At 39.2% G+C, this 26,366-nt stretch overlaps 1 protein-coding gene across 2 annotated transcripts in view; it reads right to left on the bottom strand.

Moving 5' to 3' along the window:
- EDIL3 (EGF like repeats and discoidin domains 3) overlaps positions 1-26,366 on the bottom strand; it is a 257,033-nt gene that overhangs the window by 64,789 nt on the left and 165,878 nt on the right. For both annotated transcript variants that reach the window (XM_055699782.1, XM_055699781.1), the window contains one exon: positions 12,549-12,730. In XM_055699782.1, coding sequence (XP_055555757.1) covers positions 12,549-12,730 — 182 coding nt within the window. The remainder of the gene's footprint in view (positions 1-12,548; positions 12,731-26,366) is intronic.

The raw sequence follows: 26,366 nt of genomic DNA, 5'->3' as shown, positions 1-26,366 counted from the left end.
AATTTAATTTTTCTGTCTTTTTTTTTTTTTTTTAAAAAGTCATAATTCTGCTAAAGCTTTATAGAAAGCGCACACAGAAACATTTTCTGATGAAGAACAGGGACACTTGCCAATGGAAATGTTTATAATAAAATCAGGAAAGGAGTAACATGACACGCATCTCTCAATACTGGGAAATTTTAGTGAGCCTGAAGGCTTCCTCCCATTTTTCCTCTTTCATCTTCAAACACGAGAAGCCCTGAACTCGACTGAACATTGCTGTTTCACCCTGATGTCACATCAAGAGCAAGGGGCTGCAGAGCAGGACTTGGCATGCGATGAGGTGCAGGAAGGTCAGAGCAGGTCAGTTACTATTATCTTCCCTGTTGCAAAGCATTGCTGGCACCTGGACATAAGGTGCTCATATATCTTGCCTGCCTGTGGCTTTTTGTTACTGCCCTAATCAGCACTGTCAGCAGAGCTTCTCCAGATTTAGTTGAGGGCATTAATGCAGTCAGCGTAGTAGCAGTGATATGTGTTTTAACTAGCATCTAGATTAGGTAATGCAGTGATTTATCCATGGTAGCACTCCAGCTGTTGCTGCCATCCTGGAAGGGGGTTTATTACATGGAGAAAAGCCAACATGTTTTATCTTATAATGGTGATAGTCTAGGAGAACTAACGCAGTCATTTGCTAGAGGTCACTTTATAAATAATAATTCCTAACATGATTGTGGAATTGTACCTTGCAGTCAAACCAACTAAAAACTCACATTATTTCTGATCCCAAAACCTTTTTATTTCACTTACGTGGATGCAGATCTAGCAAAGTCTCTGCACAACTTTGCTATTAAATCCTCTGCAAACTCATCCTTCCAGCACCATTGTTTCCAGAGTGCCTCGCCAGTGTATCATACCTTGTGGTAACAACAAACATCCCACAGGTCTTCCCTGTGTTCACTCAATCTTAGCCCCAGCCAACCATCTAAAAGCAACACACCTATGCCATCTTTACTACGTCTATTCATATGCTCCAATTTAGGCATGATGAATCAGAGACACAAACTGGCCCACTAACTTAATTTGCCTTTCTGTGAAAAGATCAGCATATAGGTTATACCCTACTTGTATGAAAAATATAAATACAGGGATTGTTTGGCCCATGTAATGCTAATACAGAAGAGCATATGTTATGAATAATACCAAAAAGCAGTCACTTCATTTGGCTTTTGTTGAGAATTTTCACTTTATGCCTCAGAGAGTTTACATAATTAGACAGACTAAAAACTTGCTTAGTCTGTTTCTTCTTATTATTAAGTCATTATTTTAGTCCCAAAGGTAGTTGCTATGAATGCCATTAACTGGATGATATGAATTATTCAAATACTGGTGTGTTTAGACTGTCATCTCAAGAAAAGGCCCATAATCAATCTCATGTTGTTCAGAGGTTTGTAGCCCAGCAAAATTCCATCTCATTTACGAAGTATTGATTAAATGGGTATTAACTACCTGAAATTTAAGGTTAGCTAAGAAACACTAAGGTCGTTTATTGCTATTATTAATTCCTTCTTATACTCTGAACTTGTGAATACTCTTCCTGTCTTTTGCGTTCTAATATATCTGGAAATAACTTCCCCAAAACATCTTGAATACTTCTTAAAGTATCAGTCAAAGAATATGTAAATAAAAATGTCAGAGAAAATACCTATATGTATTTCCACTTGCAAAACAGCTTTGATCACTAGCTTGTAGAGGTTAGAAGATAGGATGTTAGTCTGAGGTCACAGAAACAAGCATGCACTTTTCTTTTAATCCTACATGAAAACCCTTTTCTTTAGGGAAAAGAAATACATTCAAAAGGTGCGATATTAGTATCACCATGAAAATATACTCAGGGAAAATTCTTCATGTGCCCAGTGCAAATATCAGAGGTACTTTATATTGGTATCCTTTCTGTTTTTAAGGCACTCTAGATGCACTCTGGTAAAAACCCTGATAACAAATAATGACCTGCCATCAAGCCCAATAAGGACCACTGGGAAGAATTCCCGTTCTGACTTCAGTGTGGGCTATGTCTAGGTCCTGTGTATCTTCTCAGGCCAGGAAATGTTAAGAAGGAACTGTGCTAGAAAGTGAGACATCTGTTGCCCGGATGAAGATATTTTTGACACACCTGTTGCCCAGATGAAGATATTTTTGACACATCTGTTGCCCAGATGAAGGTATTTTCTTCATTGGTTTTGAATATTAAAGCTGACCAGGGGTTATAAACCATCCATTGAATGATGGAAGCTAAAGCAAAAACTGAAACAGCAGGACAGATACAGGAGATCAGACTTCCTGGGCACTGCAAGAACCCTGCTGGGGTTTGTGATCATTGCACATTCCCAGCTCATTTTAACACACCGGGAAACTAAAGCTACTTAGTTCCTCCACCAGAATAAACCCCGTAAGCAATACTAGTGCTAACAAATGGTGCACAACCAACCTGTGCAGAGAGTACTTCTTAACGATAGTTCACTACCTTGGCTTTCTTTTTATGAGTTTATCTACAGAAATTGTTCTGATTACTACTGTAAAGGAAGGGGAAGGGTCTACCTGAAGAGTGGTTCTGCAGGACAGATTGTCATGGGCTGTGCAATGGACAGAATTCCTTTCCTATGTAATCTTGCTACACCACCCTTGGGAGATGCTGCAGATTCCGCAATTCAAATGAGGTCTGAACGTTTTGCAAGGAATCTACTGAGGAACAAGTGGCACAGTAGATCAGTGTTTGCAGACTCCTGGTGAGTAAGACTTCTCATGCTATCACACTTCAGCTACCATTCCTTAGCCAGTAATTAAATGCCATGTTCAGTTGCTAAACAACTCACAATGCGGTATTTCAATTTTCATAACACTGGTAATAATTTATCCCCTTTCTTCCTTGGTTAAGATAATCCTAATCATCACATAACTAGTTAAAACCTTCTTTGCCAAGGAGCCTGGCAGCCACAGCTGGCTTTACGCTGACCATACCAACCTTTTGCTCTTCCCAGCTACCTGCAAATACCTTTTCTAGTTAGTGCAGAGTCTTTTTAGTTGTCAGTTGATAGAGGACGCAAAACACATTGAAGTTCCAGCTATAACTAGGACTTCTGACTGATCTGGTAATGCTGCTCATATTTAGGGCAACTGTTAGACAGGGTTCACATTGTGACAAAATTTTTGAGGGAAAGTCAAATGGGAAAATAAGCGTCTGTGAAAGCAATCCTTCACACATATCGTCACCCTGAAGAATAATCTGTCAGTTGCCATGAGACTGGTTGTGTCAGGGTAGAGGCCAAGGTTTGTAGATGGACACAAGTGGAGTGGAGATGTGGTTTGGTAAGCACACAGGGGACAGATGGCTTTGTGACTGCTGAAAGGACTATGCCACTCAAATGATTTCTCCACCCACAGAAGCTATTAGAGAAAACAGAAAGTTGGCTCAAATGATTAATCCCTCCTGAACCTTAAGAAATTGTCTCAATATTGCTTGAATCACAACAAACACACTCATAATGTATATTTCATTATCTCTTGAAAATAAGAATCAACAGAAAAAAGTTGATACATGAACACAAAAAGTTACCCTTCAGTGAGACTCCAATCATTCTAATTATCTCTGCATTTTTCCTCAAAATACTTTTTCCTTCTACAAAAATTGGCAGGCAATAGATTAGGTTAAAAACATTAAATGTTGCTTAGTTTTGCAATAGACAAAGGAAAAACCCCCTCAAAATGTAAGAAGTCTCACAAAGACTTGAATGATTGTTTCTCTTTCTTAACCATTCATGGAATAAGAAGGTTGTAAGAGTGCAAGAATAAAATACACTCATCTTTTTCAGTCCACATAACTGATGTTCCACTGAAATTAGAAGATCTTTCAGATGACAAGCGCATGTCCTCATTTCCAGGGGAGGTCAAAGAGTATGAGTTTCGTTTAGCTCTTGTTTTCTGCTGCAGTATCATGGTGCTGGAAGTGTCTGGAAGTGTCTGGAAGTATTGGAAGTACTTCCAACAGCCTACATAAAACAGTAACTTTTCTCCACCAGCTGTAAAACAGCAGAGAAACATGGAGGTGCAGCTAGGGACTGCTTATTTGCTTCTCTACAGCTACAGCTGTACCAAGGCTTTGCCTTTATTTTCACCCTGCAGATTGCTCTGCACTTCTGTGATCTACCTCTAATGATCCACAAGCCTTCTGAGGAGCGGCTGAGGGATCTGGGGTGGTTTAGTCTGGAGAAGAGGAGGCTCAGGGGGGGCCTTATCACTCTCTACAGCTGCCTGACAGGGGGCTGTAGGTAGGTGGGGGTCGGTCTCTTCTCCCAAGAAACAAGTGACAGGACAAGAGGAAACAGCCTCAAGTTGTGCTAGTGGAGGTTTAGGTTGGATTATGAAAATTTTCTTTACGGAAAGGGTTGTCAAGTACTGGAACAGGCTGCCCAGGGAGGTGGCTGAGTCACCATCACTGGAGGTGTTTCATAGCCATGTAGATGTGGTGCTTAGGGACATGGCTTGGTGGTGGACTAGCTGCTGCTGGGTTTATGGTTGGACTCAATAATTTTAAAGGTCTTTTGCAACCTAAATGATTCCATGATTCTATATGAACTCAGCATATATGTACTCCTCTGGGGCCATCAACACAGAAGTAAGTGTATATACATCTCTGTACTCTGTACCACAACAAAAAAATTCTTAATATATTGGCATGTATTTTTACTTTTTTTTTTTTAAAAAAAATTTGTTTCCTGAACCTCAGCTGTAATGAAGTAACTTGAAACAGCTTTCTTTCTAGAAGTCAAGCCTAGCAGAAGAACAACTGTAAGCAAATATAATTTGCTTTGCTGGTTTTGAAAGTTAGTGTATACAACATAAAATATGACTTGTTTGACTATCGCACATCAGCATAATATAGTCTTACAGACATAGATGCTGTTCACTCCAGAGGAGGACTGTCATGCCCACACATCACTCAATTACACTTGCTGAGCCACCACATAGGTGTTGGGGCATCTCCACACGCAACTGACGCAAGAAGCCAGACAGACACATATTTGCTTATTTCGGTGCATCACCGCTTGCTGGTTTGATTACTTTTAATATCAGGATGGTAAATGTGAAAAACCATGAAGTCAAAATAGATGGTGATACAGACACATGAAATAATGTGTTTAAAAGTACTGTTACTTCAGTCCTTCAGCCATATTACTTGGGGTGATTAAAGAACGCTGGCACGCAGGTTGAGAAAGCGTGTTATGGGTAGTGTTCGTAACAGCACCATTTCAGTTGCCATGGGGATGCTAACTCTGAACTGACTGCTTTCGTGTATCCAAACCCTCAGTCAAAAGTTGTTTGAATATGTCTGTGTGTGGGTGTTTGTGTATACAAAGAATGAAACTAGGAGATATAAGATGATACCAAATAGATGCCAAGATATGGGACACAAGGGAGTATCTAGATGATTACTCTAAGAAATAGGCTCCCAGTCCTTATGTTTTCTTCTGCTTTGAGTACATAAATTATATTTTTAGCCTGTAAGCTAATTGTATAGATGTTGAGGGAGATTTGCAGCTAGTAGACATTGGTATTGAGTTTACTGAAGTCAGTGAACTTATGGCAGACTTTGACCAGCTGAAGATCTCTTCTATTTCCTGCAGTTCAAAAGTCCCTATGTAGGATAGTTTTGAGAAAATTCAATTGTACTTACATTATTAGTTTCTGTTCTTCCCTGCTGAGGACTTTCAGGTACTCACCAATATCCCCCAAGGAAATTCTTCTATGATATTAAGTCAAATACTGGAGAACTGACAAAAAATGCAGAGCTTTAATAGTTTTTTTCAGCATTTAATTTAGCAGATTAAGTCTTCCTATATGGTTCGAGTCACCTTACATGATGACTCTGAGACTGTATTTCACAAGGTTCAGTTAGACACATTATACTAAGCTGAGAGCTATATTAAGGAATATTAAATATTTAATCTATGATGACAGGTATTTTTGGAAGCTGATACAACAGTGCTCATGAATGAGGAAATGAACTTTGACAAAATGAATGGTTTGACAGATGGTAGTTTGCTTAGAACCCTTACTAACAGATGTTGGAATGAATGTTCTGAAAGGCCTCTGTGTATTTTGGGTTTTATCATTTTATTGGCAAATAGCTATCACCTGGTGTATACCTGCTCTTTGGAAGTTCTTGATGTGGAAGATGCTAATTTTTTTCCTTGCCTTTTTTTGAGAAAAAAACCCCGACACTTCATTGATTCTTGCTTGGAGATAAGAATGATGGAACTTAGTCTTAGAAAGATAAGAATGATGGAACTTAGAAAGTCTTTAAGTACATTTTTTGGTGTGGGTTTTTTTTTTTTGTGTGTGTGTGTGTGTGTGACAGTAGTTATGATTAGGTTTGTGAGAATCACAGACACACAATTAATTATGCCAGTATTAGGGACATGAAGCACCAAAAATGTGATGCTGAGCACCAGAAGTGGGACTGAAGCCATAGGTAGTGTGGGAGACACTTGTGTAAAACTAAATTAAGCTACAAATAAAAACATACCTTCTACATACCAAAAATGTTATTCCAATATATTTAGACTTCAAAAGAAAAAAAGGAAAAAAAAGGTAAGGAAAAAAAAAAGAAAAAGAAAGCATTCTCAGTAATCACTAAATAAAGTACCAACATGGCTTCTGGAGCAGAAACTAGAATTCAGATTCTCTCAAACAAGTATCCTAACCACTGTTCTGCACAATACTTGTCTTACTCTGCTGATTTTGAGCTATCTTAACGTAAACAAAACACATCAATACACTATTTAGTTCTCAGATATATTTTTAGTGAACACTGTGTTTGGGCAATACTTAAGGAAGACCTCATTCTCCATCTTCTCTGGATGCACGTTGCCATCACCCGTGCAGCATGTTGACTGCATGCTAAGGCACCGAACGTATATCTATGTATTTCATGGGATGCCCGATGTCCATAATTAACCACTCTGATATCTGCTGTGGGAACAAGCTTTATAAGAACTATAGTTTTGTGGCTCTAACTGTACTAAGTTGACCTTAAAATACTAAATTACACGGGATGTTGGGAAAAATTTTACCCTGAATCTGCTGGGGTACATCCCTTTCCATCACAGGCCACCATTTTAATAAGTTTCTACAGGAAGACTATTTAGTCAGGGTTTGAGTAAATATAATGAAGAAATTTAACACTGTGCAAGGTTATTAAAAAAGAAAAAAGTATTATTTAAAACAGATGCATTGAGAAGGGAAAAGTAAATAAACCCAATGTATTTTAATTTGGACTAGAATACTAATATATTCAAATTACCAGTAAGGATTTGGGAACCTTTTCCATCAAACTGTTGTATCTCAAAATATGGAGTTTCATCTGAACTTTAGCATATAGTTTCAGAAAAGCCATTTAGGGAAGAAATTAGGAAAATGCTAGAATTAAGAATGCTCTTTTCATATATTCTAAATAAGACTTGTAGCTTTTCCATTTTGACATCATCTTTGACATGCAATTGTCCCCCAAAAAGAATAAAAATGTGAATTAGAGCTGGAAAAGGATTAATTCTTTTAAGACAAAACCCACCCCCAAATAGAAATTTTGTATATTTTTGTATGCAATAAAAAAACAGGGTGGAAAAGCTAACTACTCAACCTGAACTAACTTCATTTCCAAGTTTTTGATTCTGTAACCAAACTGAGCAGTCCAGCTGTTTCATAAATGAATCCTCCTTCTTCTCACAATAACAAAATTAAATATTTGAATATTTTATTTAAAAACCAATTGGTAACCATACTGATGTCTCTGGTGAAATGGTTCCTGCTATTTTAATGAGACATAAGATTTTTTTTTTCTATGTAATAACTGACATTTACATACAACAGTCTCCAGCAACAGTTCAGGTGTTCAATCATAGCTCCCACACAGTGGTATGATGCACAGTAATTAGTTAATTTTCTTAATATTCTCCAGATGTAAGGTATACTCTAATCTACTGTTGGTGGCTGTGGATTAATACTGACCTTGTAAAAACAACTTCCATGTCCAAAAGACTAAAAAAAGCACTTAAAAAAGAGGTGGTAGTCTTTTGTACACCATTAAAATTTTTGCATCATCAGGCAGGAATCCTCTTAACAATGACATCTATCATGTATTTTTGAGGTTGAAAGTCTTAGGACTCCCTGGTGCATTGACCACCCAACCCAGCCCAGCCTGCAGGAGCTGCCGAAACTCTGCTGTGAGCTCCTTCTCCACGCCAGGCTCCCCGGCACAGGCGGTATGTCTTACTGTTCTCAGGCATATCAACATCTAGGAAGGTTCATCTGTTGAGCAAGGACCCACTGCGGTGGTACTATTTGCTGAACAAAAAGACGATACCTGCTCCAAAAGACTAGAGGAGCAAGGCTATTATCTTATGGGGCAACAATCACCCACCTTACTCCCTCTCATCCCTGAGCATGGTTGCTTCACATCCATCCTTCTTCAAAGCTACTTAGACTTCTTAAGTGCGTGACTTAGTACTTCAGTACTGTAGGCCAGTCCTTACACTGCTAGTTATACCAAATTATTCTGTCTCGTTTTACAATGTTCTTCACCACATTTCAGTTTATTGATTTTTGGCATATCGACCATGGCTGATGTCTTTGTGTATTAAAGGGATAATAGCTGCACAGAGATAAAAAAGGATAATATTTCATGGAAACAACAGGGAAACCAGGAAAAAAAAAAAAGAATCAAGAAGTATTAGGTTTGGGTGGTGAAGCTGGGAGAGAAGAAGAAATGTAAGGTTATAGGCATGGACCCTAGGTTAGAAATCAGTAGAGGAGAGTAACGTTTAGCAGGTCCTGCCAGCAGCTTATGTTAGAGATTAGCAGTTATTATGACTTTGGCAATGGTAAAGACGAATACAAACAACAGTCTTGCCCATGGCCATCTCTGTACTGATCCATACTGCCTTGACAAAATATGTATCTGAATAGAAAAATATAGATGCGTGTAGGGAAGGAGCAGAGATTAAGTGAATTCAGAATAAAAAAGAACAGCATATTTTAAAGCCATAAATGCAAAAAGACAACAGGGAAAAGAGAAACCAGTGCTCTCTTAAAAAAAGACTTCTCACCAGAACAGTCAAAGCGACCATTTTGGTTATATCTCAGGAACGACTAATAAAAATAGAAATGTGGGATTATTTTTTTTCTCATTGTATTAGGAAACACAAAAAGTTAGTGTCGCTGACAAAATGGTAAAAACTATACACATGTGCTGTTTTATCACAGCCAGCCCATGAGGAGAAACAAAGGTCAGCAGAACTTTAAAAAGCAGGTATGAGTTACTCTGAATTAACGTGCTTTCAAAAACATGATCAGTGACCCTTTAAATCACAAGCCAATTACATGCATTGTAGTGCCATTACTAATTACATGCTGAGAGTGTAAATTTAAAATGGCAATTTCAATTTTCAATTCATTGGGAGAATGCAGGAAAATGAAATTGCATACTAATCAGTTCATGTGTGTCAGACACCTGAAAGATTAGAGACAAAATACTCTGCACTCATTACAAGTGAGTTATAAGCGAAGCACTCAAACCTTTCATTTGCCAAGCTGCATATAAATAAAGAAATTAAATGACAAAGAAAATTGATAATGAAGGAACAAGGCAAAAATAGCTACAGGCCTGTACGTAATTATACTTCACAGGACTTTGCCCATTATACACAGCTACCTTTAGAGTTTATCTAGCTTTAGAAACTATAAGAGCTAACAGGCTACCGCTTCAGGTTCAACGCACTAAATATTAATTTACATTTCCTAAAAATGGGGTTTCTGGTTTCATAGCCTTCCACTTAATCTCTGCCAAATATTCACAGTGTTTTCCAGGAGCCACCTTCTGCACCAGCTACTTCGTGAATCAGACCAACATGGAAATTTTCCCATATACAGACGCCTCACACTGGGGTGTGGGAAGAAGCTGGTGACATGTTAAAGAAAATAAAAACTCGGAAGAGGCTGTTGGTAGAGGAAGCATTTGTCCCACAAGGCCAGAAAGAAGGTAGACAGAAACTTAACACGAGTCGGAGTCGGCTGACTTTTTGTAACTTTCCACAAATTCCTGTGAAGTGTCTCCCCGGCCATTACAGAAGCTGTGCAGATACAAGACATGGGATTTCTGCTTCTCCTCTCAACAGAAACTGTTCACCCATATACGGGTCAGCAAGTACCTGTCTCTCAGAGTGAGTGTATTTCATGCTTGAAGAACAAGACAGTGCTCTGATGTAAAGAACTACTATGTAGTGCATAAAGTGTGAGTTTGTGGAGATCTGTATCCTTGCCAAATCAAAACGGGGTTTCTGCAGCACACTAAAAAAAGCACTTTTTCTCTGCAAGTATCATCTCCCTGAAAAAAAATTTACATTTTCTGTTCCCAGGTGTGTTAAGGAGAAAAGTCCTCAGAAAAGGTGGGGGTGGGGGTGGGGAATCCTCTCAAGATTTCAGCTTTTGTTTTTAAACTACAAAGATTATTTTTATTTTTGCTCTGAACTGAAAAGAGAAGATAAAAATATTTGGCAGGTTTCCTGAAAATTACAGACCAAAGTTTATTTTAAAAGAAAAAAGAGAAGAAACAGAAGGGAATGCTAGGTGCTTAGTACACATTAATAATTTCACTTAATTAGCTTCTAGAAAGTCTTTACATACTATGGCTTTCAAAATTACAGAATAACCTGCATAGGGTTTGCACTACCTAGATTAGGTTATTAACTCCAAAAAAGAGCAAATTGTTTAAACCTGCTGCCATGGGCTGAATTTTGTAGACACATTTTCTCCATTGGTCCAAACTCCCTTCCAGGTAAGAGCGAAGGGAAGACTTCCCTGGCAGCAGAGTCCAAGGCAGACATAACTCTGGTCTGGGTAGAAACCTGCACAGCTGCCTCAGAGCTGCCTGCACAGCGCACGGTGGATTTGCCAAGTACAGACGTAGAGGCAACAGACCATTAGCCATCCCCATCCAGTTCATCTCCTAGTAAAGACATGTCTAGGGGGCTAGTGCTAAATGATTTTGAATTTGTTCTCCAGCTCATTTAATAAAGTCCACACTCCAAAACAGCCCAAAAGCTACTGTAACACTGACTTTTTCATTATCTATTACAGTTACATTAGCTTTCTATTCCTGTGAAAATAATTCTGCTCAAGTCCCATAGCATCACTCTTCCCAGTTCTTTTTCAATGCATAAATTTTACAAGACTTCCTGACCTCTCTGGTCTTTATGGAAGAAAACTGACTTACAATACATTGAAGGGCCTTTGTGTTTTCACTCTGCAGCGTATAACAAACAGTAACATTGGTTTCATTTCTCAGAACTGACAAAATCCAGCATTCTCACCACACCAGTTTCAAAATCTTCATCAAACAGCGCCTGCTCTCCAAACGTGAAAAATGAACAGGTAATCCTGTACGCTTTTTCCCCACTTATCTGGGAACTGCTTAGAGAAATCACGAACAGTAGTCAGCACAAAAACTTGAATATTTTGCCACATACACAAAGGTCACTTTAAGGACAGTGTGTCTGACACACCCAAGGGACATACGGACAGTTCAGCCTAGCACTAGTAGACAAGCTGCTCAAGGACCATCTTTTGCTCCTCCTGCGGTGGGTTCACTGGGAGCAAAGCATCGTCTTCACATACTCACTGCACTGATTAGTGCAGAAAGTTTTCCCATTAGTATCTAACATCAACTTTATTAACTAACAGCTGAAAATGCCAAAGCTTAGCCCAATTCACATATGAAAAGAAAACACCATAAACGTAGAAAGCTATAGCAATCCCTACATAATCATTATCCTCCTTAAAATACAGCCACAGGACTTTACTAAAGTCATTTGCTGGGCACAGAGAAATCCAGTCCACAACGAGGGCACTGCTATTTGAGTCATTCTAGCAATAACAGCCTTGAGTGGGAATGAAAAAGAAGTGTTCAGCCACAGATGTGGTTGAACTAACAGCTATTTCAACCTTAATTAGAACAGTTCTTGTTACTTCCAGCATGATGCACACAATGCTTAACCTGTGTGCCCAGGGCAACTCAGCAGAGAGGACAAACTATTCCTGCAGGCTCTGGTACCGCCAAAACCATATTAAAGCACTCTAGAATGATGCCCAAGGAAGGCTGCATGTGTCAAAGTAGCTCTACCAAGAGATACTGCTGTGAAACGCTGCTGAGGCCCTAATGAGCAAATGTAACATATGTGGAAAGCAGCCTCCTTGAAAAGAGTCTTTATGAATTTGCTTCTATGGTTTAGAGCCACAATGGAACATATGCACATGTTTTTTAAATAAAAGGATTTGTGCATTTGTAAAGTCAAGATTATTACTGTTTTGCAACTAAATAGTCCCTTTTAGTCCAGGCTACATTTCTGACAGTGAATAAGAATCTAGCTGTTAGTTTACCACTTGTCTTCATCAGTTTCTTAAGTGACTCTGGCAATTGAATCAAGGAGATTTTTTTCCTTCTCAGCTCCATCTGTTACCTGAATCCATGGCCATCTGTCATTTTCTGCAGCAGTCCAAGCATTCACAAGACCCTTCTTATTAAGTCGTGCATAGTATGGATACCATTTCTGGAGCCCAAAAAGAGCTCGATGAGTGGATGATGCAGTAATTTGTTGGTTTGACACAATTCCTCCTTCTATCCCTAGTGGGCCAGAGCACCCTGAAAATGGAAACAAGAAAAGAAATGTGCAAAACTGAAACAATCAACTCTTCTGAGTCCCAAGTGACTGCAATTACAAATAGCCTACAAATAGATCCAAAATGTCACGTCAAATACGTTATCAGTAGATATATAAAGCACTCAAGTAACATATTTTTGTAGAAATGAAAAAAACCCAACAACCCAAGCACAAAAATTTTGCTTGTAAGTAACTATTCCCATTGCAAAATTAATGAAATAAATAGATTAGCCCTTCAATTTCTTTTAGTCTGTTCTATCTGAAGAGTTGTGAGTTTGGGTTTTGCAGATACCATGAAAGAAAATGATCCTTAGATTCAAATATTAAAATAATTGCTAAAATTAAATTCAAAATTCTGTAATTACTAAAGTTCCATATTACTGCTCTCACCATAGTGGTTAGTATTTAGGCAATGTGCTACAAATTGTTATTGCAGTTATCTTTAGAAATATGAAATTAGATACATGATATTGTTCAGTTATATTAAAAATAGTTAAAGGTCTTGTACATTTAATCAGCAAGCTATAAAGTATGTATTTAACTGTAATGTTCAAGTGTTCATAACTTTATGTGTGGTATTCACTAGTAATGTATGCACCTGAAATACCTGCAGACGCAATCTTTTTTAAAGTCAAGATATTCCCGTATACATTGTTTTCTGAAGCCACTCCATTTGAATACATGAACAAGATCATTCAGTTATTGTGAGCAGTCCAAACAAATTTACAAATGACTGCCAGTCTACCTACTATTAAATATCCCCAACCAGTTTCAAGTAAACGAGATTTTTTTTTTCCTTAACTCAGTTCTGATGGAAAGTATAAAGAGAAGCTAATTGCAGGAACTACTGTAGCAGCCAATCTTGCCCAGTTGCCCAAAAGATCTTCTGCTTTGTGGGTCAATTGCACTTTAGCAGTTTTGAACACAACAGGACAGATGTTTATTTACACTTTAGGTTTTCTCAGAAGCCTGGCAGTATTGCACCTCAAGCAGTACCCAAGAATGAACTCTGACATGGTACTGCTATGAAATCCTTACACCACACAGGCAGAAAGTCACACATAATTTAATTCCTCATTAATTGAAAGGTAGAGAGAAGAAAAAGTGACCAGTGCAATTTGCTTCTCTTGGCAGAAGCTGAGGCAGGGAGGCAGTGCTGGGAGTCACTAGCTATGCAGTTCCCAGGTTATTGCATATCACTGATAATGGAGACAAATATAAACTAAATTGCAGTTTTAAGTTGATTATGGAGCAAGAGCCAGGGACAAGCATGTGATTGCTTTCTGAAAAGATAAACCAAACCCCCACAGGTGGGGCTCCAAATGCGTTCCTTCTTAGGTGCAAAATCTGGCTTACTTCCAGGATGTGCTTAAATGAAATCCTGGTCCCATTGAAATTAATGACTGACTTGCACCATAAGATGGTTTCATCCACATTTTTAACAGTCCACAAAGCTCAGTTAGCTTCTGAAACCCTAGTGCTCCTTTTCTGTGTCATGTATCACCCGACAATAGAGGGGGCATTCGACACTTGACTAAAAGCTCTGTTCATGCTGCACAAAATATAACAAAATGCAGCTCTTTCCTGCTGCTGTACCAGGTGCGTAGTCGTGCCAGAAGGAAACAAATTCTTTGTCACCAGCACAGGCAGGCGTAATATAGGATGTATTTAAAAAAACCACATATGTTGGAAAAGTGTCACTTTTCATTGTGTTTTCAAGCGTTACTTAAAAAATTGAAAGAACTATTTAAATCATAGCTTTCTGAAATCTTTTCATCTAATCAGAATAAATTCCTTTGGTGTACAAACTGCCATATCTGCTTGGAAGCTGGAGGTAAACTACTCTACATTCCTAATAAAATGGCATATTTAAGAAAGTTTCTTATATTTACTTGTTAAAATATCTTTGCCTTTTCATAATGGAAAAGAAAGCGCACACGTGTGTCTGTGCATGTAACTCACAAACACACGCGCGTACATAGAGGACTGATTCCAGTTTACTGTGGAATTAACCACCCCTTAAATCTGGTACCTTAGGTTGATAAAAATAGAGATGTTAAAAAACTGAAGAGAGGTTTCCAAAGGAGCTTAAAAAAGGGGCATGGAGGTATGGTAGGTCTTTTAATATAGACATGGAGCATGCAGCTGTGTTCTGTATCCTCACGGTGAGGAGCACAGGGATGAGGATGCTGCCAGCTCTGCTGGCATTATTCAGTGACCTAACGGGAAAAATGTGTGTGCTTGAGGACGGAGCCACAGCATGTATCAGGGCCAGTTTTGAGTGGCGTCCAGAAGAAGGGTATTTGGCTCTAGCAGGTAATTTTCAAAAGAAAAACACGTATTTGATGCCAAGACCTTTGATCTGCTACAGACATCCCAGCTTTGGCAGACTTGGAAGAGATGTGGTTGTCCATTTTTATTGCTTATCAGCCTCTGTTCAAGCTGCAGAATTTTGTGGAAAGCTTTGATTTGACGGTATGTTAGTTCTCACGCTTGAGATGCATTAAATGGTATTTCAAATACGTGTGAATTCCTTACAAGAGAAAGGTGAATTTTTCCTTTCTAAACTGAAGGCAGTTAAATTACCATGTAGAGCACTTAACTCTGGTTTGTCAGCTATGACCACATACGGTCAGAAGTGTTCACCTTTCTCAGCTTTAGGAAGATTATTCCTGAAATCCAAAGCAAGCCTCCACCTTCAGAGAATAGCTACTTCATTGTACCGCCTCCTATTTTAATTGCAGTTCCAGTCTTGGTTCGTCACGTCAGTCAGTTTTACAATGTGAGTTAAACACAACATTTACCACTCCTAAAAATTAAAACAACCACACAGCAGAAATATTACCAAAAAACCCTAGAAAATTCCCTTTCAGTGTTCAGTTTAAGCATAACAACAAGATGTGTAGGAAACATGAGACTGGATAATAATTGCTAAATAATATTAGCCTTACAATGTAATATATATATATATATGTACACGCTGCTAAGATCTGTTTTGGGGGACCATCTTTTTTTCACTGCCTTGAAGGACATCAGATCATTTCCACGAAGTGGGAAGCCTGGATCAAGCTAAAGCTTCATCCTGCCCAGGACTTGCTTGCTAGTCCAAACCACAGAGCTTGCAATGCAGTATTACCCTGACTACAGCAGCGCTGATGAACTGAGCAATTTCTTAGACACAGGCTGAGCAGATGGGTCTTGAGGAAGCCCACGCCAGGCTACCTCATCCTACGACATAAGATACCCCCGTATGCATCATGATGGGTTTTGTTTGAGTAGCATTCCCTTGAACTTGACCACTTTGAATTTAACCTTCTGTTTCATAGCCAGGTCAATCTGTATTTAAAGGTATTTTTAAAACTCCTCAGTCCATTTTGATAATGCCAAGTACATTTCTGAAAATATCAGAAAGTTTTGCTGTCTTTCTTATTTATTTAACAGCCAGGACCCCCGCAAAGGTTTTCTTAGGATTCAGTGAATAAGCTCCTTCCAGTTAAAACTGCCCATTTACCTACCCTTCAGATCCTTATTTTTAATCAGACATTAGTCTACAAGAAAAGCTTTCAATTTACTTTCTTTTATCAGTTGAAAGGAAATAGTTGAACATGTATTTGGACAGTCAAATACTGCAGCGCAAATGGACTTCCCTTAGCCGTATGCTCATTAATTTCTTCCAAATGCTCCAATAGATTTGTGAGTCGTGCTTTCACCTTACAAAAGCTCTAATGGGGCTATTACTCTCTAAAATCCCAAGAGATATACTTTGTCTGAAAACTCTCGGCTGAATACCCCACCTCTAGTTCCATCAAGCAGGTACTATGAGCAAAGGACTGGTTACAGACTAGCTTCTGCACAAGATATTCATGACACAAACAATACTTTCCTTCATGTTAAGATATCAGTCCTTTCTTTTAGTGCTTAAGAGCTGTGATAAGCCATTGCCTGCTAACAATGAAGGAAATAAGCAAATGCAGCTTTTGGAGATTGTCTTTTAAATAGAACTGAGATACAAATTTTGCAGAACAAGTACAAGCTGTATTATATTTTGTTGTTATACATCCCCTTCTATTAAATCCACAGTTCATTTAACAAAAATCATGACAGCTTGGGAAACTGCAGCCTCCAAGGGAGTAATAGTATCACTACAATGATTCTGTACAACGTAGTGTGGTCAACGCCAGCCATTAAATAAAAAGCCATTTTTATTAGTTAATGCTGACACATTGGGGGATGACGATCAGTTTGACTCAAGAAAATAATAAAAAAAATAAAATAGCAATTAAAAAGCTGCTTGACAGGTTCATGATAACAGATTCAGAAGGAAGATTTTATCATCTGGAGCTGTTATTTTAGTGTCATTAAATAGCAAAATACTAACTCAAGCAATATTGTTTTTAATCCTACACTGACAATTGGTATGCACCAAATAAAACTGTAATGATGCTTCTCTTGTTCTCATCAAACAGAAATCTATGCCCATGATGTCCCATTGTCCATGAGGTTGATGGAATGCAAAGATGGCTACATGACTGTGAGTGGATCCAGTCAACAACACAGCAAACGTGAAGGATTCACTTACTCTTTCCAGTTCTCCTAAGAATCCTCACTAGCTCATGTGAAGATCGCATGGTTATAAAACTGCCTTGAAGCCTTCGTTCCTAATGTACTGTTTTGCACCACAAAGCAAATGATCATTAACTCAAATTTCACTCGTGACCGGGGGTATGGAGATAAAATAGCTCCCCAGACAAAAGATGAGTTCTGCATTTCCAGCCTTATCTCATACAACAATAAATCCCTCCAGCTGAACAAAAATATTTGTGCAAAAGGAGATAGAAGAAGATGACTTTCAGCTTACTGTGTTTTACATTGATATCTCTTCAGGGGTAGTTTACAATAGGGATATATGTCACTGATCTCCCCTGTTAATAGGGGAAAGACAAACCATTTTAAAATAAAGAATTACTACAGTAGGCGATAATAAGCAGAAAGGACTGGGTAAACATGTTACTTTAGTACATTTAATTTGGGCTTCTACATTTATGTCAGTCCACAAATTAAGCAAAACCTCCACATGGTTTAAAAATTGCTTGAAAATATGAAGATGATGCCTTTGCAAACAGCAGAAAAAAGATTTCTTGTTATTGATGATGAAACATGACTGACTTTGCAGTGTGAATATATAGCTTTCGTTTGCTGGTTTGTCTCTTACTAACGTCATCAAAACAAACAGATGCAAAATTGAAGGCAAGCAGAAAACAAATCTGCTTTAGACATCTGCAATCCTGTCTTTCTCTAAGTACCTCATTTTCTGGAACGAGATGGCTCTGGCTGTGCTTGGCATATCATGGTAATTGTGCTGAACACAAACCCTGACAATGGGATTACAGATGACCTCTGATACTGCAGTAATTAACACTGCTCCCCACCAAGCAGTCTAGGCTTCAGCCTCCTATTTCTTCCTTTTGTTTCTCCTACCACCCACACATCCTGGCCCAGTTTGTTCTGTCAAGGACAACTCTCTTCAGATAATGGTGAATTTGTTTTTATAGATCCTTGTTAAATGGATATGGATAATCATTTAGCAACCTGCTATTAAAGCATCCACCCATATGCAGTGTATGAAGTGATGCTCTTGTAGGGCTTGTTTTTTTGACAACCATGACACAATAATGCTAAAATCCTTTCTTTATAAATACTATGTAAAGTGCTTTTACAGAGATGTGGCTGGGAGACACAGGTCCCCTCCTACTAGAGGTGTCACTGGACCCCTCATGGGTTTTGTGACACGATAGTCCCCACTTGCCATCTTCACCATTGCACAATGGGATTACAGATGACCACTGGTATTGCAGTAATCAATGCTGATACAGGCATAAGCTCCCGACCATACAATCTAGGCTTCAGCCTCTTATTTCCTGTTCTTGTTCCTTCACACAGGGACTTTGCCTCTCTGACTACAAGCATTTTCCCACGCTGGCCTGCAGTCCCCAGTATGGGATCCACATTGGGATTCACATCCCTCTGATGGACATCCAGAGGGATTTTCTACACTAAGCAAGTCTGCAAAAACTTACACTTCCAGCATAGTGCAGGAGCATATGGAGACAATGGCTCAGTCACTGAAAACAGATTATGTCTTTTTAATATAGTGCTGTGTCTGAAATGGAAGGTTGTTATTCAGGACTAATTTGTTTAGTCCTAGTTTGGCAGTTTCTCCATTCTGCTCTTTGAGTAGAATGGATAGGATTGCAAATTCCCCACAAAAAGCACAGGGATTAACATCTGGGGAATGGCAACATACCACACAGTTGAAGAGGGGACGTGTCCAACAGGAACAAAATTAAAGGAAGATACAACATCTGATTTAGGAACTCCCTAAAGTGAAGACTGCTAGCAGCTGTGAAAATACGATGGGAGAACCACCACTTGGAGCTCATCCCTCTTCTTACACTTAACCGTTCAGCATTTGCTTCAGGTCACTGCCCATGGCAGGACTACTGGGCTGCCGTCAGACCAAGCAGTTATGCTCAAAAACAAGGGTACACCTAAAACCTCATGTCTGCAAAGCTGTAATCAGGTGTCCTGGCTTCAGCTGGGATAGAGTTAATTTTTCTTCCTAATACCGGTGCAGTGCTGGGTTTTGGATTTAGTACAAGAATACTGTTGATAACACATGGATGTTTCAGTTGTTGCTAAGTAGTGCTTGCCCTAAGTCAGGGACTTTTCAGTTTGCCATGCTCTGCCAACATGGAGGTGCACAAGAAGCTGGGAGGGGACACAGCCAGGACAGGTGACCCCAACTGGCCAAAGGGATTATTTCCATAGCATAGAACATCATGCTCAGTATATAAACTGGGGGGAGTTGCCCGGGGACTGCCGATTGCTGCTGGGGAACTGGCTGGGCATCGGTCAGCGGGTGGTGAGCAACTGTAGTGTGCATCACTTGGGTTTCCTGGGTTGTATTTTTGTCTCTTTTTGTTGCCTCCCTTTTCTACTTCTTTCCTCTTTCTTCTTCTTCTTCATCTTCTTCATCATATATTATTATTATTACTACTACTACTATTATTATTATTATTATCATCATCAACATTATCATATTTCAATTATTAAGCTGTTCTTATCTCAACCCACGGGTCTTACCTTTTTTTCCCAATTCTCCCCGGCATCACACTGGGTGTGGGGGGTGAGGGGGTGAGGGGGTGGCTGCACATTACTTAGGTGCCAGCTGGGGTTAAACCATGACATCGCAAAAATAACTTTTTCAGTATTTGCTCCACAAAGTGATTATTGCTGCTATGTCAGTGCTGAACTCCACCACATTAAGTTATTGACTGCATGCCTAGGCATGTTCAAAATATTTTTAGTAGAACTGGCCTGGGCAGAGGGCTTCCAGAATGCAGACACACTGTGGATCTCTATCACAGAAAACCAAGCTTCATATGATCTGGAAAAGTCTCTACTCCAAGACGGGTCAACTACCTTACAGCCACACCATCCCCGACGGGTGTTTGCTCAATGCCTTTTTTCAAAAGTGCCAGTAGTGAATATCCAACAATCCCATTTTGTGTTTGATTGAAGTCCAACTTGAATGTTTCTTATTCTGTTCATTATTTCTTCTTCTGATTCTATGAACATGGGCAACAATTTCCTCTTCTTATAACAGCGTTTAGTGTATGTGTCTCCTGTCCTCTCTCCTACCTGGGGTTGCCAAACACAACTTACACCAAGCACACGGCATAGCACAAGGTGTGAAGCAGCACAGCTGTCCTTGCTGTGTGGGCTGTGGGGCTGGCTGGAGGCACAACCCAGCATCCAGGGGACAGTTCAGAACCCAGGAAAATGGTCAGCTGAACTTTGACTGTGAAGCACCACATGGTCAATTTACAGCCACAAGCAGAAAACTACTATAACTCCATGGTGATTTCAGAAAGGGCGAGCACCATAGTCCACCAAAACCAAAATGCTTCCTCGGAGTTTATACCACTATTCAAGTTACAGCATAACAATTCACTGACACACATCACCTCTATTTTATTTTGTTTTCAAGCAGCAGTTATGTTTGGGGTTTTTTTAAGTTAAATTATATGGCAGTCAGGAGTTTCATTTCTCAAACTTCTCTGCTGAGCTCTCATATAGAAATATATTAATCTTTATGTGAAAAATTATTTTTACCTTTCAAGTTGGCAATGTGAAAAATAACATTTCTGCCACATTTGAGTATTGACATTAACCAGTTTTACATAACTCACAGCCACTTAAAAGCTACTAAAATTAATCTGAATAAAACAAATTATGGAGTTATGCTATAAAATAATTGCTATATATGGTCATACTTACACACTTAAGGAAGTGTGGCAGACACAGAAACCCTAAATGCTGCATAACAGAAATGGATGATGATGATGATGATGATGATGATGATGGTGGTGGTGGTCGTGGTGCTGCTGCTGCTGCTGATTATGATTATTTTAGGTTGCAATGACATGAAAAGATATGTGATTCCAAGTTCTATTTATGAGCCCCAAGGTTATTGGTGGATTTGGACTCCAGCAGCTACGAGTGGAGGAGATTTGTACAGTTGTGGATCTATTAATTACCTCCTTTACTTTGAGCGACTGCAAATGGTTGTGGCAGAGAGTACAGCCAATTAACAATTTAAGCGTAACTTAGACAAGAATCCAACTGGATTTAAAAATAGTATTTTTTTATTCGCTGCTGATGAACCCTGTGCAATCTGTGCACTTCTCCCCTCCTTGGGTATTGACAGAAATATTTCTTTGAAGAATACAAGAAAACTCAGCTGCTTTGCAGCTATGTTAGGAAATTTGCTAATGAGATATAGTGTTCTGACAAAGTTCAGCCTGATTTCAGGACAGTTACAGACTAATTCTTTCAGAGTTCCTTGGTTTTATATTTACGTTCATGTGTTTTTCTTTAGTGACACACAGCTTTGTGGGTTGTTTTTTGTTTGGTTTTGTTTGGGTTTTGGTTTTTTTTGTTTGTTTTGGTTTTTGTTTTGTTTTCTTTTCATGGAGCATGTACATAGACAGAAACCTTACCTATGTGACAAATGCAATATATTGTACTGTATCCTCTCTTCTCCCTAATTTTTTTCCAAAGGACTTGGGTTTTTTTCTGGCACAGGGCAACATTTGTACTAGAAAACCTAGTAATTTTAACATAGAGTGGTCAAATATGTCTTAAACTGTAATATTACAATTTCCAGGAGCTGTCAGCACTCCCAGGATACAAAAAAAGTGCAAGCTCAAGAATATTCATACCAGTGCTGCAAAATGGGGTTCATCAGTGGAGAAGCCTCTCAGCTGCAGTGCCCTGCTGGTGCAAATGCACACCCACAGCTGTGCCGGCTGGTGGGAATGCTAATTTCAGAGGTGCTAATTGAACAGGGAAGCTCACTAATTTCCTTCCTTTGATTTTCTTAAATCCTACCAGGAGAGGTGAAATACCTGGGATTCTGACCAGCTGACTGTTTTGAAGCTCTGCCTCATTCTTTGAATTAGTTGCAGGAACCAGATGCTGATACTACATTTTTGTTAAAGTGCTAACCGACTACTGCTTACTTGAAGGCAACTCGTGACATAGGTATCCACAGGCTTAATGACTGCTTTTTCTCAAAATCTGCTTGTTCCCGCACCCCACCCCTCCCCGCCAGAAAAAAAAAAAAAAAAAAAAAAAAACAAACAAAAAAAAAAAAAACCCACACCCAAATCCTCTTTTGGAAGTGAAACTGGATAGACAAGATTTCATTGCACTGAAAAGACAATCTGCATTTTTCTAGCAGGTGTACAATGGAAATCAGTGGGATTACATCAGTGTAATTAGCATTCCTGCAAGCCAGCCTGACAATGAGAATGCTCACTCGCCAGGAGAAGAGTAGTGCTTTTCAAGTGGCAAATCTCATTTTGCTGCCTAGAGACATTCTTTCTGTCTTTGTGGTTTGGTGGGTTGTGGTTTGTTACTTTTTTTCCCCTCCCCATAAGAAAGCAACTGTTCCTAGGAATGACAATATTACTTGTTACAAGATGTATTCATTGAAATTGTTTAAAAATTACTACTACTAGCGGCACTAATATGAATTCTACATTACAATGGAATACATGCTCTTCAGAAAGAAGTAAAAAGATGAGAATATCCTGCAATATACTGCTAAACTGATACGCTAAATATGAGCTATACCCACAGTACTGGACACAAACTGCAAGCAAACGACTGTTATTTAACTCTGACTACACAGGAACAGCAGTTGTTACGGTCTCTAAGCTGTTCCCATCTTCTTCTATAACACATCCAACTTTTTAATAACTGCAAATTCAGATATCGGCATTTAGACTTTGTTCCTGGAAGCCATTTGATGTAGGTATAACCTTATATTCATGTAGAGCACCTTTAAGGATCAGGGCTTAAAGTCCTGTTTATTTAAAAATACAGAATTAATTTCAAGGTCATGGACTTTTATTAGGGTGGAAAAAATTCAGAAACTTATCGTGCTATATGTGCAGTAAGAGAAGCCTTTCATTACTACAGCAGTATACTAAAGTGAGATGCATTTGTGACTCCATGGTGTATTTTAAACATAAATCTTTACATGACCTTTTTTTAATTTTTCTTCATAGACCCTTATTTTTTCCTTATCAACATCTCATTTCACCATAAATAGGACATTATTCCAAAGTGTTTGAATTAAGAAATAGCTAACCAAACAAAGCAAATGTAAGGGATGCAATCCATATGACCCAGCTTCAGGCACCTAGAAGTTACGTATCTGCCCTGAATAGCTGTTTAGGCTCTTCCTGTCATCTCTGGAAAGAAACTGGCAACTCAAAACCATGTTTTCCATTATTCCAACGTCTATTAGGGAAGTGTTTAAGACAAATGTGGTCATCTTTTCTGTGTCTACTGACCAAGGGACAGACCTAGAGCACTTGTCTTCAACTTAAGTGCCTAGGTTTAAGAGGCTAAAATTAAGTGAAACTAAGCTGGTGAGTTTTAAAAACACTGAAAAGCGGTTACTTTAACAATACATGATGATATATTTTTCTGCAAAACTAGATTTACTAGACAGTTATCATACTTGGGCTTTACGGAAAAAGGTCTTTTAAAAACAGATGCCAAGGAAGAGATGAGCATAACAGCAAATAACTTTCCAGACTTTGATTATTCTGTTGAAAAACATGATCATAAAAAGGCTGATGTGGCTTTGGAATTGGAATTAGCAAGTGATTCAAGTCAAAACACCCACTGAAAACCTCAGAAAGCTGTTTGCCCTAGAAATACCAAGTGACTCCTCATTCTGTTTATATTACATCTAATGCCAGTGGTGGTGAATCCCATGGGTCAATACGGGGGCCAAGAGTTTCAGCACCTTCATTAGTGACCCAGACACTGGGACAGAGTACACCTTCAGCAAGTTGGCAGATGACACAAAACTGGGAGGAGAGGTTGATACATCAAATGGGTATTGCTGCCATCCAGAGGGACCTCAGCAGGCTGAAGAAATGGACTAAACAGGAGCCTTGTGAAGTTCAACAAGGGGAAGTGCAAAGTCCTACCTCTGCTCCTGGGGAGGAACAGCCCCATGCACAAGTACACCTTGGCAGGCTGGGAAGGTGGAAAGTAGCTTGGCAGAAAAGGACCTGGGGGTCCTGTTGGACAAGCTGACCATGAGACAGCATGGCAAAGAAGGCCTCTTGGGCTGCATCAGACAGAGAACTGCCAACAGGTCAAGGCAGGTGGTCCTTCCTCTCTACTCAGCACTGAGGAGACACATCTGGGGTGTTATGTCCAGTGCTGAGCTCTCCACTATTAAAAAGAAGTGGACTTACTGGAATTAGCTCGGTGCAGGGCCGTGATGGCTAACGGACTGGAGCATATCTACAAGGAGATGCTGGGAGAGCTGGGACTGCTCAGCCGGCAGACAAGAAGGCTCAGGGGGATCTTATCAATGTGTATAAATGTCTGATGGGAAGGAATGAATACAAAGGAGCCAGACTCTCCTCAGTGGTGCCCACTGGCAGGACAAGAGGCAACAGGAACAAATTAAACCACAGGAAATTCCACCTGAACATGTGATTTTTTAATATTTTTTTTCCTTTTTTCCCTGTGAGAATGGACAAAGACTGGAACAGGTTGTCCAGGGAGGTTGTGGAGCCCTGTCTGTGGGGATACTACAAACCTGAGTGGACATAGTCCTGGGTACCTGGCTCTAGGTGGCCCTGCTTGAGCAGGGGGGCTGGACTAGAGGACCTCCAGAGGACCCTGCCAACCTCAACCTTGTTGTGATGTTCTCATTCCAGATAGTTATAACTCCAGGTTCTTTGCAGATCAATGCTCACAGACTGGTAAATCCTGTTGTCAAACCAGCACAGAGGAGCCTTTTCTGAGTAGGAATAATCTGATATTCATCTATTAACTTTGGAGTGTTATTCATTTACAATGGGTAAATTGTAAAAAAAAGTACTTTTCCCTGAAGTACTTTACTTGATTCATTATTATGCAGTGCTACAAGAAATAATAATTAAGAATTAACAATTAAGAATTAATAATAGCAATAACAATAACAATAAATATTTTGTTGGTTAGCACCTTTTTCTTCTTGGGAGCTATTCATAAGCAGAACACTTTCTACAAATGTGTCTGCAGTCCAGATTTTTTTGATAAAGTTAAGGATGAATATATTTCTCCCAGTCAGTCACAGTCTGTTACAATGATGCTGACATACAAAAATTCTGTATGTTTTCCTGTACCAAATCAAAGTTTTGACATTAGTTGCATGGATAATCAGTATATTTTTAAAAGCAGAATTTCTGGTTTTAGAAATTACATCTTCATTTCCAGGAGAAGGTAGATTCCCAAGAAGACTTTTCTTTTTCTGGAAGATGCTGTCTTTGCATATATATGCAGATCAGATGCATAAATGCACCCTATGACAGATTGAAGAGCTAGAATCTTAAGTTACTGGAAGTACTCTGCCTTCGTACATTCAGTTTACTTCAGTCGTACTTGCAAAGAGCAAACATATTGTGTGGAGGTATTGCGAAGGATGGTTATGTATCCCACTCATCTGATTAATTGTCTCATGGCTTGGCTTCAGTAGTCCAAGAACACTGATTACAGCATACCGGTACAGCTACAGATTATACAGACACAGTAAGTACGTTCCTACATACACATTATTTTAATGTATTGGTCTCCTTTCTTTTTTTTTTTTTTTTTTTTTTCTTTTGTCAAGCACATTCTTACTGCCATCTCATCTGCTCTCCAGTTCAAGACAGGGTTTTTTCCCCCCCACTAGCAGCTATTGCTTCTTATGTCACCTCTTAAAACATCACTTTTAAATACAGGCAGAGCCTAAGCCCTCTACAGTCCCTCCCACACAGAGGCAGATTTTCACTTGGAATGAATTCTAAGTTGTGTGAGAGCTGTGTATGGAACACTGACTTTTTGAATTTTAAAACTGCAGATCTCTAATACGAAGATTAAAATCACCGTTGCCCAAAAGAGATGGTGTACTACCGCAGCCACATTAGCTATACATCTGGTTTTGCTAGTCAGACATTTACCCACAGCTAGAAATCTCCAGCTTCAGTGCAGCAG

The sequence above is a fragment of the Falco cherrug genome, chromosome Z, assembly GCF_023634085.1.
Source record: "Falco cherrug isolate bFalChe1 chromosome Z, bFalChe1.pri, whole genome shotgun sequence".
NCBI lineage: Eukaryota > Metazoa > Chordata > Aves > Falconiformes > Falconidae > Falco > Falco cherrug.
The sequence above is the reverse complement of the archived record's forward strand: the minus strand, read 5'-3'. Positions and strand labels throughout refer to the sequence as shown.